Source organism: Mustelus asterias, chromosome 3, assembly GCF_964213995.1.
Source record: "Mustelus asterias chromosome 3, sMusAst1.hap1.1, whole genome shotgun sequence".
Taxonomy (NCBI): domain Eukaryota; kingdom Metazoa; phylum Chordata; class Chondrichthyes; order Carcharhiniformes; family Triakidae; genus Mustelus; species Mustelus asterias.
In genome coordinates, this window is record NC_135803.1 from 142608688 (window position 1) to 142625312 (window position 16625).

The 16625-nt window shown below is 43.0% G+C and overlaps 2 protein-coding genes and 1 long non-coding RNA gene across 3 annotated transcripts in view; 2 read left to right on the plus strand and 1 right to left on the minus strand.

Moving 5' to 3' along the window:
• Window positions 1–4088, plus strand: part of LOC144491673 (interleukin-17 receptor E-like) — a 203892-nt gene extending 199804 nt beyond the window's left edge. Inside the window, exon 17 of the transcript XR_013497482.1 lies at window positions 4063–4088. The gene's annotated coding sequence lies outside the window, so the exon portion shown is untranslated. The remainder of the gene's footprint in view (window positions 1–4062) is intronic.
• The window catches only part of LOC144491676 (protein disulfide isomerase CRELD1-like), a 32454-nt gene extending 22988 nt beyond the window's left edge, over window positions 1–9466 (plus strand). The window contains exons 8-11 of the mRNA XM_078209843.1: window positions 1314–1397; window positions 2193–2288; window positions 3594–3734; window positions 4717–9466. Coding sequence (XP_078065969.1) covers window positions 1314–1397; window positions 2193–2288; window positions 3594–3734; window positions 4717–4937 — 542 coding nt within the window. The 3' untranslated portion in view covers window positions 4938–9466. The remainder of the gene's footprint in view (window positions 1–1313; window positions 1398–2192; window positions 2289–3593; window positions 3735–4716) is intronic.
• A 3549-nt stretch (window positions 9467–13015) lies between these two features.
• On the minus strand, window positions 13016–16625 carry LOC144485086 (uncharacterized). The gene is made up of 2 exons (XR_013496147.1): window positions 16459–16625; window positions 13016–13158 (listed from the first exon to the last, which is right to left on the minus strand). It is a non-coding gene; the product is annotated as an uncharacterized LOC144485086 (long non-coding RNA).

Below are 16625 nucleotides of genomic sequence, written 5' to 3' on the forward strand. Positions count from 1 at the left end.
CTGTTTACCTTTGCAATCCTTGTGACTGGTTGCGGATTAAACTTTGACATGAATGATGCACAATCTGTCCACAATTTGTCGTGCTCTGTCCTGGCCTTTATTTAAGGTATTTATGTTGGTCCTGTTCACATTGCTAATAGTTTTGACATGATGCATTGAGATGGATTATTTCCTTTGTTTGGGGAGTCAGTGACGAGGTGTTAACAATTTAAAATTGTCACTTGGGTTAATTGGCCATGATAAATTAACCCTAGTGTCAGGCGGATTAGCATGGTAAATGTGTGGGGTTACAGGAATAGGGCCTGGGTGGGATTGTGGTTGGTAAAGTTCAATGGGCCGAATGGCCTCTTTCTGTACTGTAGGGATTCTATGATTCAAGTGAGAAGAGGGTAGAGAAAATTTCTTTTTGTAGGAAATTTGTTATGGAAAGAACATGCACCTGTACAGCATCTTTCATAAAAATAGGATCTTTCAAAGCATTTTACAGATAATAAATTGTTATTTATAGGCAGTTAAACAAGAAGCCATTGTATTGTATGAAACTCGGCAGTCATTTTGCATGCAAACATCAGTGTGATAATGACTATGTGATCTATTCTGGTGACATTGATTGAGAGATGAATGTTGCCTTTGGCACAGAGGTAACTCCCCAGCTCCTCTTTGAAGTAGTGCTTTGGAATCTTTAGAGTCCACCTGAGTGGGAAAATGGGGTCTTGTTTTAAAGCCACATCTGAAAAACTGTACCTCAGAAATGCAGCAGTGTCTCTGTGTGGCACCGGAACGCCAGCCTAGATATTCTGCACAAATGTCTGATGCGATAACACAGAGTCCTTTACCATTGGGAGTTCAGGCCATAACATCTTTAAAGGGAAAAATAGTTAAACATTTTGAAGAGACGATGCGAGACTGTGGAGAGAGCAAGTTGCTGGGATTAGATGCCAGGACCTTTCTTAAAAAATGCTAGCTGGGACCTAATCATCCCCAATCACTGTGGTCATCGTTATAGCTATAACATTCAGTATAAATGTGTTTGACCTTTCACAGGATCTAATAACCACTCAGTATTAATAGGGACAGTTTGGAACGAGAAGTATAAGATCACAAAACAAAGTGGAGAGAGTCGCGGTCTGTTTATTTGAGCACACATCCAGAAATCTAAAGCAGTATTTAATCAAGAGGGTTTGTCTATAGCAGCAACTTGTTTGTAACTTGTAAGCAAAGCATTTTTGGAATCTTGAGAGGTTGTTTGATATCTTCAACTGTTTTCTTAGTTTGTTTAAACAGAGTCTAATAATCTCTTTCCTCTCATTCAGATGTTGATGAGTGCGACAATGGGTTGGCAAACTGCAAAGCTGGCCAGTACTGTGTGAACACGGATGGCTCCTATGAGTGCAAAGGTCAGTGTTGCTATCCTTTTTGTGATGATGGTGAAGTCATCCTTCCAGTTGCAGTTTGTACCTTTTTTTGACATTGTACAATGCAGTGAAAAGACAGCATTTCTTTCCCTTGATCCCCTGATTCTTCACGTATCTGATCTCAGTTGGGCCTTTGCCAAAGTAAAATCAGGTTGCAAGACTGTATATAGCTCCTACTTCCAAGATTTCTTCTCTTCTGATGTAGCTAATGTTGAGAGTAAATTTTCACCAACCATCTTGGCTAAAGACTAATGACCACATGAACTAAAAGAAAAATTGGGTGTGCAAAAGCAATTTCTTGATTGTTTAGCTATTACAACTTGGTCAGTATTGTGGAGTGATTTTTGCCTTCCTGCCACTACAAGGCATTCCTGATAAAAGGTTAGAAAATCATTGAATTAAACAAAGCACTTGATAATCTTGGCTGGGAGGAAGTCGCCCTAAACTTAAGCACTTAATTCAGTCCCGTCAGTTCAGTCATGATCTTAGAGTAGACTAGAGGAACAGAATAATCTACTCCTCCTATTTCTTATATTATTCATCAGTGCTTAGTGATCGTCAGTGAGACTAGGAAGACTGTAATAAGAAGAAAGGAAGTTACTGCCAGATTAGTTCTTCAGTATGGTATCTTTTCTCTTGTCTTGGTTTCTAACTGTAATGGAGTCTGTAAGTTGCAGAACTTTGAAACTGAAGAGTAACTTTGCTAAGCTCTAGGGCACTCCAGTGTGTTGTGTGTAACACCTGATTTGTTTAATATTTCTCTTGTCTGATTTCTAGCTTGTGACAAGGCCTGTTTGACCTGCATGGGAGGTGGACCTAGCAGATGTAAAAAGTGTAACAAAGGTTACAAGATGGATGGCACAAAGTGCCTCGGTAAGTGTTCTAGTATTTGCACAAGGATGTCAAGACCATGGAGAGATTTCAGAAGGATCAGTTAGTTAAACTGGATCTCTCTCCACTAGGGCGGCACGGTGGTACAGTGGTTAGCACTGCTGCCTCACAGTGCCAGGGACCTGTGTTCGATTCCTGGCTTGGGTCACTGCCTGTGCGGAGTCTGCGCTTTCTCCCCGTGTCTGCATTTCCTCTAGGTCTCCAGTTTCTTCCCACAGTCCAAAAGATGCTCTGGTTAGGTGCATTGACCGTGGTAAATTCTCCCTCCGTGTACCCAAACAGGCGTGTGGCGACGAGGGGATTTTCACAGTAACTTCAATTGCAGTGTTAATGTAAGCCTACTTGTGACAATGATAAATAAACCTTTAACCTAGGATGTTTAGCGGAAGTCAGAAACAAGTATTCAAAATCATTATTTTTTAGAATTGCTTCCATTGGTCAGTAATCATTGCAGTGTAAATTTAAGGTCATTACCAAAAGAATTGGAGGCTAAGTCTAGAGATTTTTTTTAAAATGTAGAGCTGTTTGTCTGGAATGGAATGTGTTGCCCGAAACTATCCCAAAGAGAACTAGAAAAATATCTGGAGAATAGAAAATTATAAACTAATGCAGGGGATGAGGATGAAATGATTAAACAGGAATAATGAACCATAATGGCCTTTTTCTGTGCTGTCAAAATTATTTAAAATTGAAGCTTAAATGCAGCAAAATATCTTTTGATCAAGATCTCTTTTTAACGGATGTAAGCATCACCGGGGGATAGTAGGGGGATGGCCTAAAGTACCAGTTTCTCTGGCCCTTTGTTAGATTCTGTGCTGCGATTAAGGGCATTTTATAAGTACCGGTGTGGGCCCTGATGGTGTCAACATTTAAGTTCTCAAAGATTTTCATGGATGCATCTAGGGTTGGTAATGTTGAAGTTTAGCAACTATAGTCCTTAAACAGTAAGTAAAGAAGGGCACATGTCAATTATTGCCAGCAGATTGCATCACAGGATTTAACAGTGGACCAATGAAGTTGGTAGCACAGACTGTCCTATTTTGAAAACAGGCTATGATTCAGGCTGTACAATGGTGAGTGGTCTCTATCCCAGTTGATGGAAAAATTAGATGGGCAACAAACATCAGTCCAGTAAATTACACTCAGATTAAAGGATTACTTGCAGTGATAAACTGGCGTGAGAGCTGTAGTACATGAAATGGGAGTCCTGATGCAAGTGTTTTGAGGCTGGAGAAGTGGTTCAGTTGTGAAAAGTTGAGTGCCTCAATGTGTTCTGTTTTGTTACAGATATTGATGAGTGTAACAGTGAGAAACAAGTCTGTAACGGTGCACATGAGGAGTGTAAAAACACTGATGGCAGCTACATGTGTGCATGTGTTGATGGGTTCTCGAAACAGGATGGTCTTTGCATTGAGGACAAGTTGACTCGTAAGTATCACATCTCTTCTTACCCAGACTTGTACCCCTCTATCCCAAGATAAAACAGCCACGATTCCCTTTTGAAAGTTTAAATAGAGCTAATATAACATATTACATTGGCTGACAAAATGTAGATGAAATATTTTTTATAATAAAAGAGAAATAGGTGCTGGAAATGCACAGCAGGTCAATTAGAAACTGAAAGAGAAAGGTGTACCAACCCGGAATGGTCAGTGGGACAGAGCTGAGAACATTTTATTCTGCGTCTGACCCTTGGCATGCCTAATGTTGACATAGTACAAAGCAGTGAGAAAATGTTCTATTCTCCAACATATAGGTGGCACAGTGGTTGGCACTGCTGCCTCTCAGCGCCAGGGACCCCAGCTTCAATTCCTGGCTTGAGTCACTGTCTGTGCGGAGTCTGCACGTTCTGTCCGTGTCTGTGTGGGTTTCCTCCCACAATCTGAAAGACGTGCTGGTTAGGCGCTTTGGCCATGCTAAATTCTCCCTCAGTGTACCTGAACAGGCGCCGGAGTGTGGCGACGAGGGGATTTTCACAATAACTTCATTGCAGTGTTAATGTAAGCCTACTTGTGACACTGACAAATAAACTGAAAAAAAAATTGACCTCCTTGGTGAACATAAACTTCAAGCTTTGCTTTCTCAATGTTATAATTTAATGATGTGGAGATGCCGGCGTTGGACTGGGGTAAACACAGTAAGAATTTTAACAACGCCAGGTTAAAGTCCAACAGGTTTATTTGGTAGCAAGCTTGTGTGGCTTTTGCTACCAAATAAACCTGTTGGACTTTAACCTGGTGTTGTTAAACTTCTTATTATAATTTAATGCCAGTCATGGAATAATTCAGATAGACTTCGTAAAGGTGTGACTTCACAGGAGGATTTAAAAAGGGATATTAAATTGAAATTGTAAATAGGAAGTGTACGTTTTTTAATAACTGATGCTCAACGCTTTCCATTTCTTCAACAGCTGTCCCTGAGGAAGGCCTCTTTGACAATGTCACTGAGGATGAGATGGTGGTCCTACAGCAGATGTTCTTTGGTGTCATCATATGTGCACTGGCAACACTCGCTGCAAAGGGAGACATGGTCTTCACCTCCATCTTCATTGGTGCCATTGCAGCAACAGCAGGCTACTGGCTGTCGGAGAAATCAGATCGCCTTGTGGACGGATTTCTTAAAGGAAAATAATGAGGAATATGATTTGAGTGCAGTGCATCGGATGGTTATCTGTGGTAATAGCTGACTATCTAAAACAAAACTGGTTTGTTACCCAGTGGACTGCTTTGATAGAGCCAGCAGCTGGGAATGCCACGTGGAAGTATGGGTAAAATAGCAATCTATAAATTATGAATTCAACACAAGTAAACTGTGCATGTCTGAAACCACAAGATTATCTATATTCAGATGGCGTATGTGGGGTTGTTTATATCGAAACCACCCTCATGTTATACTTTTGGTGAATACAAAGTTTCAATGAAATGTACAATGATATTTTTTCTGAATAATGCACTGTTCTAATTTATTGTAAAAAGCTGCAGCATGGGCTTTATCCAGAAGCATATTTAAGATTCAGGGGAGAAGTATTATCTTCTGTCACCCTCGCAACAAAATAGTGCTTCCATTTACAAAACATCTGATCTTATTTTGGCAAAAATGTCCCAACTTCAGCCGAATGGACCATGGCTTTGTCCAGTAGACCTGTCAAGTGCCCAGTTTGTACTCTTCCAGGCTTACAATCTGCCCCACTTTGTAGGGCATTTAGTTCCTGACCACAGTCTCAAAGCTCTAGTTTTCATTCAAGCAAGTTTACTCCTAAAGTTATCCATCCCATGAGGAGAAATGGATTTAAGCTGTGGTGGGGGTCAAGTGTGAATGAATACAGATCAGGGTTAACATTGCTGCTCAGCCTGTGGGGGTGGAATGATTAGGAAGTAACTTGGTGCACTGTTCTGTAAGTAACCTTTTTCTGGACCTTTTGTGGCATGCTACTCACAGCAGATGTGAAGTGATCGATAGTTAAGAAAACAAAAGATGGGAATGAGAATACACTCATTAGACATAGGACACTAATTGAGGTGAGAGGATGTGTGTAGGTTGTGGCGTTTTGTGTGAGGTGCAACTTGTACAGAGTTAAGTCTGGTTAGCAAAATGTTAAGAGTCTAGGTGTGACATGATCAAAGCATGAACGTGGCTTCCATTCATACAAAGGCTAGCAGTGTGACAGGCCTGGAAGAAAGTTATTTTGAATTACGTGTGAGTGAGGAATCTTATCTCTCGGTCTAGGTGCACCCCCGACTTAGGAGTTAGTTGGTGGAGTACAAAACAGAGGCATTTAGGTAGTGGCTGGAGTAGAGCAAGATAGTTTCAAATTAACCTGCATTAAGATAATAGAAACCTTGACTTATCCTGGTTTTCATCTTGAACAGTTAGTAGAAGAATAGAATGGCAGTCTTTGTATTGAAAGAGACATAAACTGAAAGCTGATTCCATGTTTTTGGATGTTATGACTGAAACATAACACAGAGTAAAGTTGGGGAGGGGACATAGAACATACCCTGGGAGGTAACTTTATAGATCAAAGAGGTAGAACTAGAGGAGCATTTGTATTGGGCTTAGAGTTGGGGTAGAACCAGGTGGCAGCTGTATTCCAAAGATAAATGGCAGAAGGGAGATGTTTGAGCACGATTGTGTGCAAACTCTTGGTACTGTATTTGCCTTCTCATGGGGAATGGAATCTGTTATCTTAAATTTAAAGGGAGCCAGCATATTAAACTCAAGTGGATTTAACTATGAGCAAGACATCCTTGATGCCTTTTTGGGATAGGGAATGTGAGTATGCTAAAATGATTTTGGGGTATATTTAATCCGAGGAGCAGCCAACACCATCTGCCTTTGTTCCAGCTGTAATAATTGTGCTTTTGGAAGTCATCACTGCAGCCCCTCACTTACCTGTGAAATAACACCATGATGAAACTGCAATGGACCTTTACACTGGAAAAGATCTATATTTGTGTTAATCTTACTGATATGTTATTTAAACTTTAATTGAGAAAATTGGCTTTATTTTTCTTCCAATTTCTTCCCCTGTAAACACTGACTGACTTGGGCATAGTTTATTGGGTATGAGGAGTGAGAACCTCGGCTGGATTTTCTTTTTGACTTTCATTCTACCAGTAGCACCGATTACTGGTAATAGAACATAATTGAGCCCCGGACACTTTTCTGTGCAGCTCACTGTTGCACTCAGTGGTTGCAGGTGTACGTACATCATTAGATAGGAGTTGTCACTAGGAGGGAGACAGATCCCCAGCTTCATATCTGTGGGAATCACATTGATCCAGTAAAAGACAGCAGAGTAATGCATAGAAATTAGTGCTGTTCTGACAATGAACCTGTTCTAATTTCAATCTTTGATCTTTGTCATTACCCCCATTGATGTTCCTTTATGCGTAATACTTTTTTGTTTTATATTTGAAATTTATTTGCGGAAAATAAGCTCTAATATATTAGAAATAGGAAGTTTCCAACTTCAGTCAACATCAGTAAAGAAAAAAAGACTGGTTATGATATTTGGATATGTTCTGGTGAACATACGGACATGTGGAGCTTACGATGTTTTGGGTATGTACCCTTCAGCAACACACACTCATAGTTTGCATTCTCTTCACAGATGTGCTGTGTATTTCCAGCGTTTAGTTTTCTGCATTTTGGGCATTGTCTGACTTATTTATACAACTTTTGATGTGGTTATTGTGTGTGTAAAGTTTTCTTTTTAATTCCTTTCTCAGTGAATGCTGGAAGGTCACTTCTGTCCCTGAGATGCATCACCCCACAACATCCCACACCAAGTAGAATTTTGCAGTGTCAATGGCCCTTCAGATTCTTAAGAGTTTGCCATTTGTTGTTTTTATATTATTTGTCTTTTAACTTGTATGTATTAATTTATTTATTGTACTTGACTGTGGGAAAGTATTTTCCATGTTACATGAGATGTGAACTGACAGCAGAGCTAAAACTAATAAACTGGCCACTACTTCTCTGTACAGCCTTAACTACCTGGATGGACTTGGGACGGACTTGTTTTTGACCTATTTGACATCCAGCTTCTTCCCCCAGCCCTTTGAAAGTTGTTGCTGGAATCCCGCTTCTTCCTCAGTATATTTGAGGAATTTACAGGAAGATTTTTAACCTACCATATGACTTCTAATAGCAAATAGACCCCTCATTAAAACCCAGTTTTAACCACAGCCGTGGCATTTTTTTAAACATGAACCTTTCCTGTTCTGTTTTTTTGAGTCAAAGGGCATGGCTGTGAATTACTCTGATAGCATTGTTTTCCGTTTTTTCACAAAATTAGACTTTTAAATATAATTTTAATAATTTGGCAGTTTGCCTCAAAAGGGCAGCACTAGCGAATTTTTATCCTTTCTAAATGAAGGTGCGTAGTGTGTCCCCCCTGTGTAAAACATCTGCACCCAATTTTCAATTGTTTGTAAAAGTACAGCAGCCACCTGCTGGTGTAAGATGGAAGTGTTTGAGCTGAAACTCTCATTGGTTTACTCTGGGTCTAAATGGAGAAAGGCTTTGCATCCATCTTTCAAAAGGCAGACTTTAACTCCAGACTGCTCATTAAATCTGAAAGTATACTCTTCTGTAATTACCCCAGGTGTGTGACATATCTCAGTTTCAGTCAAAGGATTCTTGCTAGGTACTGCTCTACTAAGGGTGGTGCAGTGGCATAGTGGTTAGCACTGCTGCCTCACAGCGCCAGGGACCCGGGTTTGATTCCTGGCTTGGGCCACTGTCTGTGCGGAGTGTGCATATTCTCCCCGTGTCTGCGTGGGTTTCCTCCGGGTGCTCCGGTTTCCTCCCACAGTCTGAAAGACATGCTGGTTAAGTGCATTGGCCATGCTAAATTCTCCCTCCAGTGTATCCGAACAGGTGCCAGAGTGTGGCGACTCTGGGATTTGCACAGTAACTTCTTTGCAGTGTTAATGTAAGCCTACTTGTGACACTAATAAATAAACTTAAAAAAAACTATCATAGACAATTATTCCAAAAACTTTTGAAAGACCAAAATGAAAGTTTCTTCATGTTGGCTATCCTGTAGAGTAACCATGTGTAATTTCCAATACTGACCCTGTAGAAATGGACTAGTTTGAGTATTACTATCATACACATCCCGTATTGCCTCTCTATGAATGGAATAACTGCTGTGTGTGATTATGCTGCACATTACTTGTACTGCCCTTACCAGATGAGTGGAAGTAACACTGACATTTCTGTATTGTACCTTGGATATGTTACCTACATCAGTGCAATGCAGTGATTGCTATCTTCGTATAACTTGGTGGGCTGGACCTGAGTGAATGCAAAACAATCTGGATCTATTCATTCTTTACTCGATTCCGTAGCTTGAAGAATTTCAGTGTGTTCAGGTGTTTCACCAGGAACCGGTTAACTCTGATCTTCAATCCAACCTTTCTTTGGAAGTGGTCTGACTGAATTTGAAAAAATAGAGACTGGAATCAATGGCTATGTTACTCATTCTGAATCTGCCCGCTTACCAACAGGAAGATTCCAGTTGAAATGATATGCTGTAAAGCATAGGGGGGGGGGCGGGGGAATGGGTGAGGGTAGATGCTCTCAAACACTGGCACTACTAACACTGAAATTCTAGTTAAAAACATTTTGTGGTAAATAAAAAGTTGAATTGTCTTTGCTTTTATGGTGCTGCTTTTATTCTTTGTTACAAAGGCCCTTGCACCTGAGGCTTCTAAGTCATGATAAGGGCCATATTACCATTTCTGTCTAACAAGTGACCTGTCAGTGGAGGCCAAATGGCATTGGTCTTCACTGAAGTGATTTCAGGTTACCACACCATTCTGAAAGAAAACTGGTTAAAGCAGGAGTTAACTGAGGAAGCGATTATAGTGGAGAACTGGTTTAATTGCATCTCCTCCCCCTCCTATTTCAGCACAGACATTGCTAGAAATTGTACATCGGTAGTTCTCTTATTCAGTCAATATCAGTCAATTGGGGTACTGACAATGAGTTTGTAATGCCTGATTAACCCACGGTTGTTGCTTCTGAGGCAGGCAGAATGCCATCTGCTAATGGCCTACAGTCAGCACTAAACGCTCCCAATACTTAAAACCAACCTCTGCCTTTATAAACGAGAGCTGTATTTTGGCTCTGAAAATGCTTGTGTAGCAGAGCTGGAAGAAAAGTTAATTATGGTGACTCAGGGACAATGCTCCTCGGTTCTCTGCTGTGCTGGACAATTTGGAGAGAAGAACCAATGTGATCTATTTACAGAAGACCAGGAGGAGGCCCAGCGGGCAAACTTTGCAAAGGCTGTCAATGCAAATAACCATGATGGGCAAGACACTAGGACCTGGATGTAGTGCTTGCGGAGGGTTCAGTGACCTCATAGAGGTTATAGTCAATGAGCATACCTTCAAATATTGCATGCTGTTCAATGCAGCACACCCCCATCATTCATCCACCAAGAATCTCTATCAATCATCATGCATACCTCACATTCATAGCTTTACCTCACATACACTTCACATTGTTGCAAACCTTGCATTCGCATCTCTCCAATTTCACGTACTGACAGCTATTTAGGCACATCACCCAAACAAATTATACGCACTAATGTGGCAGCCAGTGTTAAACTGTTCTTCAGAGTCAACTGCAGCTGGGAATGAGTTTCACACTCGCTTCCTTGCCCACTGAGTGCACCCGCCCGACAGGTGAAAAATTCAGGCCTTGTAGTTATGTAGCATTTTTCGCAATTACCAGGAGCCACAAAGTGCTTTAGACATTCTTTTGACATGTAGTCACCAATGTAACGTTGGAAACGTAGCAGCCACTTTGGGAACAGCAAGGTCCCACAAAGAGCAATGCAATAATAACCAAGCAATCTGTTTTTTCGTGATGTTAACTGAGGGTAAATGATTTACAAAAATGAGGTCATTCAATTAATCAAATCCATGTAAACAACCCATAGAGCAATCGAATCACTCTCCCACAAGGTCCCTGTAGCCCTGAGAGTTTATTTCTAGTGAGCATTAATTCTCTTTTGAATTCATTTATTGTTTTCATATCCAGGTCAATACCACTCGCATATAGAACATAGAACATAGAAAACCACAGCACAAACAGGCCCTTCGGACCACAAGTTGCGCTGATCATATCCCTACCTCTAGGCCTATCTATAGCCCTCAATCCCATTAAATCCCATGTACTCATCCAGAAGTCTCTTAAAAGACCCCAACGAGTTTGCCTCCACCACCACCGACGTCAGCCGATTCCACTCACCCACCACCCTCTGAGTGAAAAACTTACCCCTGACATCTCCTCTGTACCTACCCCCCAGCACCTTAAACCTGTGTCCTCTCGTAGCAACCATTTCAGCCCTTGGAAATAGCCTCTGAGAGTCTACCCTATCCAGACCTCTCAACATCTTGTAAACCTCTATCAGGTCACCTCTCATCCTTCGTCTCTCCAGGGAGAAGAGACCAAGCTCCCTCAACCTATCCTCATAAGGCATGCCCCCCAATCCAGGCAACATAAGCGTTCTTCCTCACATTCCCCCTACATCTCTTGCCCAAAATCTTAAATCTGTGTCTCTCCTTGCACAATCAGCTAAAACAAACCGTTTTTCCATGTCCACATCTTGTATCTATCAGTACTGCCCTCAAACTCCTTTGCACCAAAAACTAACCCAGCCTTTCCAACTGAACATGTTTCTGATTGCAACAATGTGATTGTTATCATCCCTTGTTCTTTGAACTCTCAACAGGACAATGTTAGAAAGTGTGGTGAATATATTGGGTTTTGTAAGATTAATATACGATGGCCTAGTGGTATTAGTGCTGGACAATCAATCAATCCAGAAACTCAGCTAATGTTCTGGGGGACCCGGGTTCAAATCCTGCCACGGCAGGTGGTGGAATTTGAATTCAATAAAAAATATCTGGAATTAAGAATCAACTTGATGGCCATGAAACCATTGTTGATTGTCGGAAAAACCCACCTGGTTCACTAATGTTCTTTAGGGAAGGAAATCTGCCATCTTTACCCGTCTGGCCTACATGAGACTCCAGAGTCAACCACAGCAATGTGGTTGACTCTCAACTGCCTTCGGGCAATGAAAGATGGGCAATAAATGTTGGCCGGCCAGCCAGTGACGCCCATGTCCCATGAAAGAATAAAAAAAGTAATAGACTGTGTGAATAGCTCCATGATGCTAAAGAGCTGGATATTCTACCAGGAGTGGCCAAACCATAAACCAAAGTGGTTGGACGGCTGAAAAGGAATTCTGGAGGGTTATACCATCAGGACTGTCATGATCTGAAGGGGAAGAGATTTCATAAAAGTGTGCCTTGCTGATGACAATCATACCTGTTGGTGAAAGCTGTTGTCCGATAGGACTGCTGACCTAGCCTACGTGCTTAAAGGGCAGCATATTGTGGAACTGTGCAGCTGCATAATAAGGAGTCTAACAACACCAGGTTAAAGTCCAACAGGTTTATTTGGTAGCAAACGCCACAAAATTTAGTGACGTTTGCTACCAAATAAACCTGTTGGACTTTAACCTGGTGTTGTTAGACTCCTGTGTTTACCCCAGTCCAATGCCGGCATCTCCACATCACAGCTGCATAATGCCATACATACTGAGGAAAAATGCTTTGGTTGTGTTAAATACACCTTTGTTGTATTGACTATTTGAAATGAAATTTATCTTGAAGTATTATTTGCCTAATTCACCTTTAATTTGTTTTGGTTCTGATTCACAAAGTAAAAGTTACTAAAACAAATGAAATCTTGTTAGTGTGGGGATCATTGAGTAAATTTAGTTATCTTGGTTTACAGTTTCCCCATGGGGGTTATAAAATGTCAGCCAGGTCATAGAGCAATACAGCACAGAAACAGGCCCTTCAGCCCAACTGGTCCATGCTGACCATGCACCCTCCCAGCTAGTCCCAATTGCCCCTCGTTTGGTCCATATTCCTATAATCCATTCCCATCCATGTACTTACCCAAATATTTTTTATGGTCATAAAATGGTGCCATGGGTTCTTATCCACCTCTGACAGAGCAGCCCTCCTTCAATACTTACTAGAATGCCAGTCTTGCTTCAAGCACTTGACCAGAAGTGCGAGTGCTTTCAACTAAGCCATCCATTACACAGGTTAAAGAGATTGTAATGCATTAAAAATTAATCTTTATTAAGAAAACACAATCATTTGTGTCCATTTGTATTGTGAGATACGCAGATGGATGAAATCTATTTCAGTGTACAGCTCCAGTTGATTGGATTGTATTGCAGCAACTCACGCTCTCGTAGTGAATCCAGGGATTTCGCTAACCTCTTCTCCTTCCACTGAATTTCCATCAGCTGAGAGGAAAACACAGAAAGAAAAACTTCCATTTATGCACTGGCTTTCCCAAGCTACTTCACAGACAATTAAGTACTTCCAAAACCAAAAGAGAAAATGCTGGAAAATCTCAGCAGGTCTGGCAGCATCTGTAAGGAGAGAAAAGAGCTGACGTTTCGAGTCCAGGCGACCCTTTGTCAAAGCTTCATGCATGTTCATATATCTCTGAAGACAGCAGGACAGGTAGACAAGGATGTTAAGAAGGCACATGGAATACTTGCCTTTATTAACCCAGGCACTGGATATAAGAGCAGGGAGGTTATGATGAAGCTGTATAAAATGCTGGTTAGGCCAGAGCTGGAGTACTGTGTGCAGTTCTGGTTGTCACACTATCGGAAGGATATGATTGCACTAGAAAGGGTACCTCAGGCACTTTTCTTTCCTCCTGAGAGGGAAGATACAACTTCAGTTTAAATTATCACCTGGACAACAACAGCCGGGATTTTCCAGTCCTACCTCTGGGGGAATCGCCATAGGCGGGACGGAGAATTTGATGAACCAGCAAAAGGTCTGTCGGCTTTTGGATGAGAATTTCTGCTCCTGGAGCGGTAGATCCTGTCCAACAGCTCTGATAGGATAGCACTCCGTGTACTACACTAGAGAGACTACCTAGAATTGCGATTCGAGGTGCTGGAACAGGACTTGAATCAATCTCATTCAGAGGTGTGAATGCTGCCACTGAACCACAGCTAACACAGGTATACGAGGCAAAACCTTTCGGTCGTTTGCTCAGAGTGCTGACTGAGGTGAGAAATCTGGTGTGCAGCTCACAGGCTTCTGCAGCACTGTGCGGAGGAAATCTCCCGGCCTTGTCCACGGCTTCACGCTGGCAGGGTCCTAATAGAGCTAGCATCGCTGGCAATCTGTGATAATAAAACTATGCCCCCCCCACCCCAATAAGGGAAACCCTCCCCACAACACGTACAAGGGCAACCCTCCCCAACAACCATGGGTAAGGGAGAACCCCCCCCCCCCCACAGACAAAAGGTCCATCTCTCCCCCCCCCCTCCCCCCACCATGGATAAGGGGAATGGCCACACCACCCCCACTACCCCCCAGTGGAGCTCCCAGAAGGGCTCCCTGGCACTGGCCCTCAGGCACTGCCCCCTGGGATGCTGGCACTGCCCCAGCACTGTCCCTGTCAACAGCAGTGCCAGGGTGGCAGAGCCAGGGTGGCAGAGGGCAGTGCCAGGATAGTGCCTGGCTATGTCCCTCTCCTCCTGGGGTCCACACTTACCTGTGCGCGCCTGGAAGGGGCGGGGTTCCCTTCACCTGGTTCCAGTTTTTAAATAGCAGTTGGAAACCTCACCGACAGGGGGTGTTCCAAATATAGGGGGACCATACGGCAAGGAAGCCCGCTAATTATATTAACATTTATTGAAATAAGTTTCCCAGCCGCGCTCCATCACTGGTGAAAAGGGGGGAGAAATAGAAAACGAGATCACGCTGGCGAGATTCTCATTTTCCGAGTCTCGCGAGAGTTTGGGCCAATGTCAAAGAACAAAGAACAGTACAGCACAGGAACAGGCCCTTCGGCCCACCAAGCCCGTGCCGACACAGATGCCTCTCTAATATTTTCTTGCCTGTACGTGGTCCATATCTGCCTATTCATGTATCTATCCAGATGCCTCTTGAATGTTGTTATAGAATCTGCTTCCACCACCTCCTCTGGCAGCGCATTCCAAGCATTCACCACCCTCTGTGTGAAAAACTTGCCCCTTGCATCTCTTTTAAACTGTCATCCTTGGCACTGGCGACAAATGGGGGACACGAAATCTCAGCAACGGCTTATCTGAAATTAAGTGCAGGTGGGGGCTTTGCGTACAAATTGAAGCTGTGAAGAGAGTGCAGAGGAAGACAAGGAGGATGATACAGAAACTCAGATCTCACATCGACGTAGAGAGTTAATGTCATTCGCTATAAAGAAATGTAGCTTTAAATAAGATACAACTGAGGAGTTAAGGAGCAGCTTTAACATTGAAAGCCCACCAGCGAATATGGATTGTGAATTTGATCTCAGTAAATTTCTACCACTTATTAATTATCATTTGTTACATTGGAATATTGAAAACTAGTTCATTCTGAGGTTACAATGCTTAAAATGATGTTAACTGTTATGTTCTGTTCAATATTCAACATAATCATTAATCATCATTTGAGAAACACTAGCCCTTTCTCTCTCCATAGAAAGAATAAAAGAAACACATTGCATGATTGACTGAACTAGCTCAAATACTAAATATAAGAAACATCAAATTTACCTCCAGAAAGTCTTGGGGACGATCTTACAAAAACAATTCTAAGTGCCGAAGGAGTGTGAATACAGGAGAGAATCACACCCATTTTTGGGCAAGCTCCCAGATACAATTGTATGACATTTAGAGAAAGAAAATGAAGCAAAGTGTGATTCTCGCCAGTAGGGGGAGTGGGCGGAGCCTATTCAATCCAGGAAGCTGGCTGCAGACTGCTAGGAAGCATTGCGTAGGCACCGCAATCTCCCAGTGCACTGTGTACAGTGTATACACAATGCACTGGGAGATCTGTCACCCCCCCCCCCCCCCACCACCACACCCCAGGACATTGCCCCACCCCCTGGGCATCACACCCCCACCCAATTGCTGTTCCCCCACACCCCATTGCTCGCTGTGATTCCTCCACCCACCAGCCGATCGCTAGCCCTGATCCCCCCCCCCTATCGGCCAATCACCGCTCCGGCCGACCCCCGAACCAGAGTATCCCCCACCTGCCTCCTCATCATGGCTCTGCCCCCTTCATGTCCTGTCCCCTTGACCAGGGTGCCAGGCTGGCACTGCCAGTGTCCCAGGGCCCAAGAAGCACTGCCTGCCCCTGTCCCCAACCACCGGGAGGCTTCAATTGCTTCCAGTGCCACCGGCGAGGTAATCATATCAGGTCCCCGTTGGTGGGGCCCATATGGGATCCTCGCCGGTGAGGACCTTGACTGGTGAGGTCGTTAAGGTTAGCGAGCCCAGGCAATTGTGTCCGGGACTCACTGATCATATTAAAATAACCTCATAAATATTTAAATCAGCAAAACGCCCTTCCCGGGCATGAGGCTGATTACACCGGCAGAACAGGGCCAGTAAGATCGCGAGAAGCAAGAGAATGTGTGTGAATTTGGTTTCTTGCCTCTCTCCTGATCTTACCAGCTTACCACGCTAATTGTGAGATCACCCCCATGGTTTTGAACAGTGGCAGGGAAGTGGCCCGGGGAAAGGTTCGTTATTACCTGACCAGCTCACCTTTTTATTCTCATCTCGGATAGCTTGAAGGAAATGGGTACGGGCACTCTGCTTCTCGAGGTCCACAAGGGTTGCCTGTCTCTCCGCTTCCCGTGCCGCCTCTCCCTCTTTGGCACGATTGACCAGGGCGTAACGCTGAGACTCCCACTGCTGACTCATCTGCCACT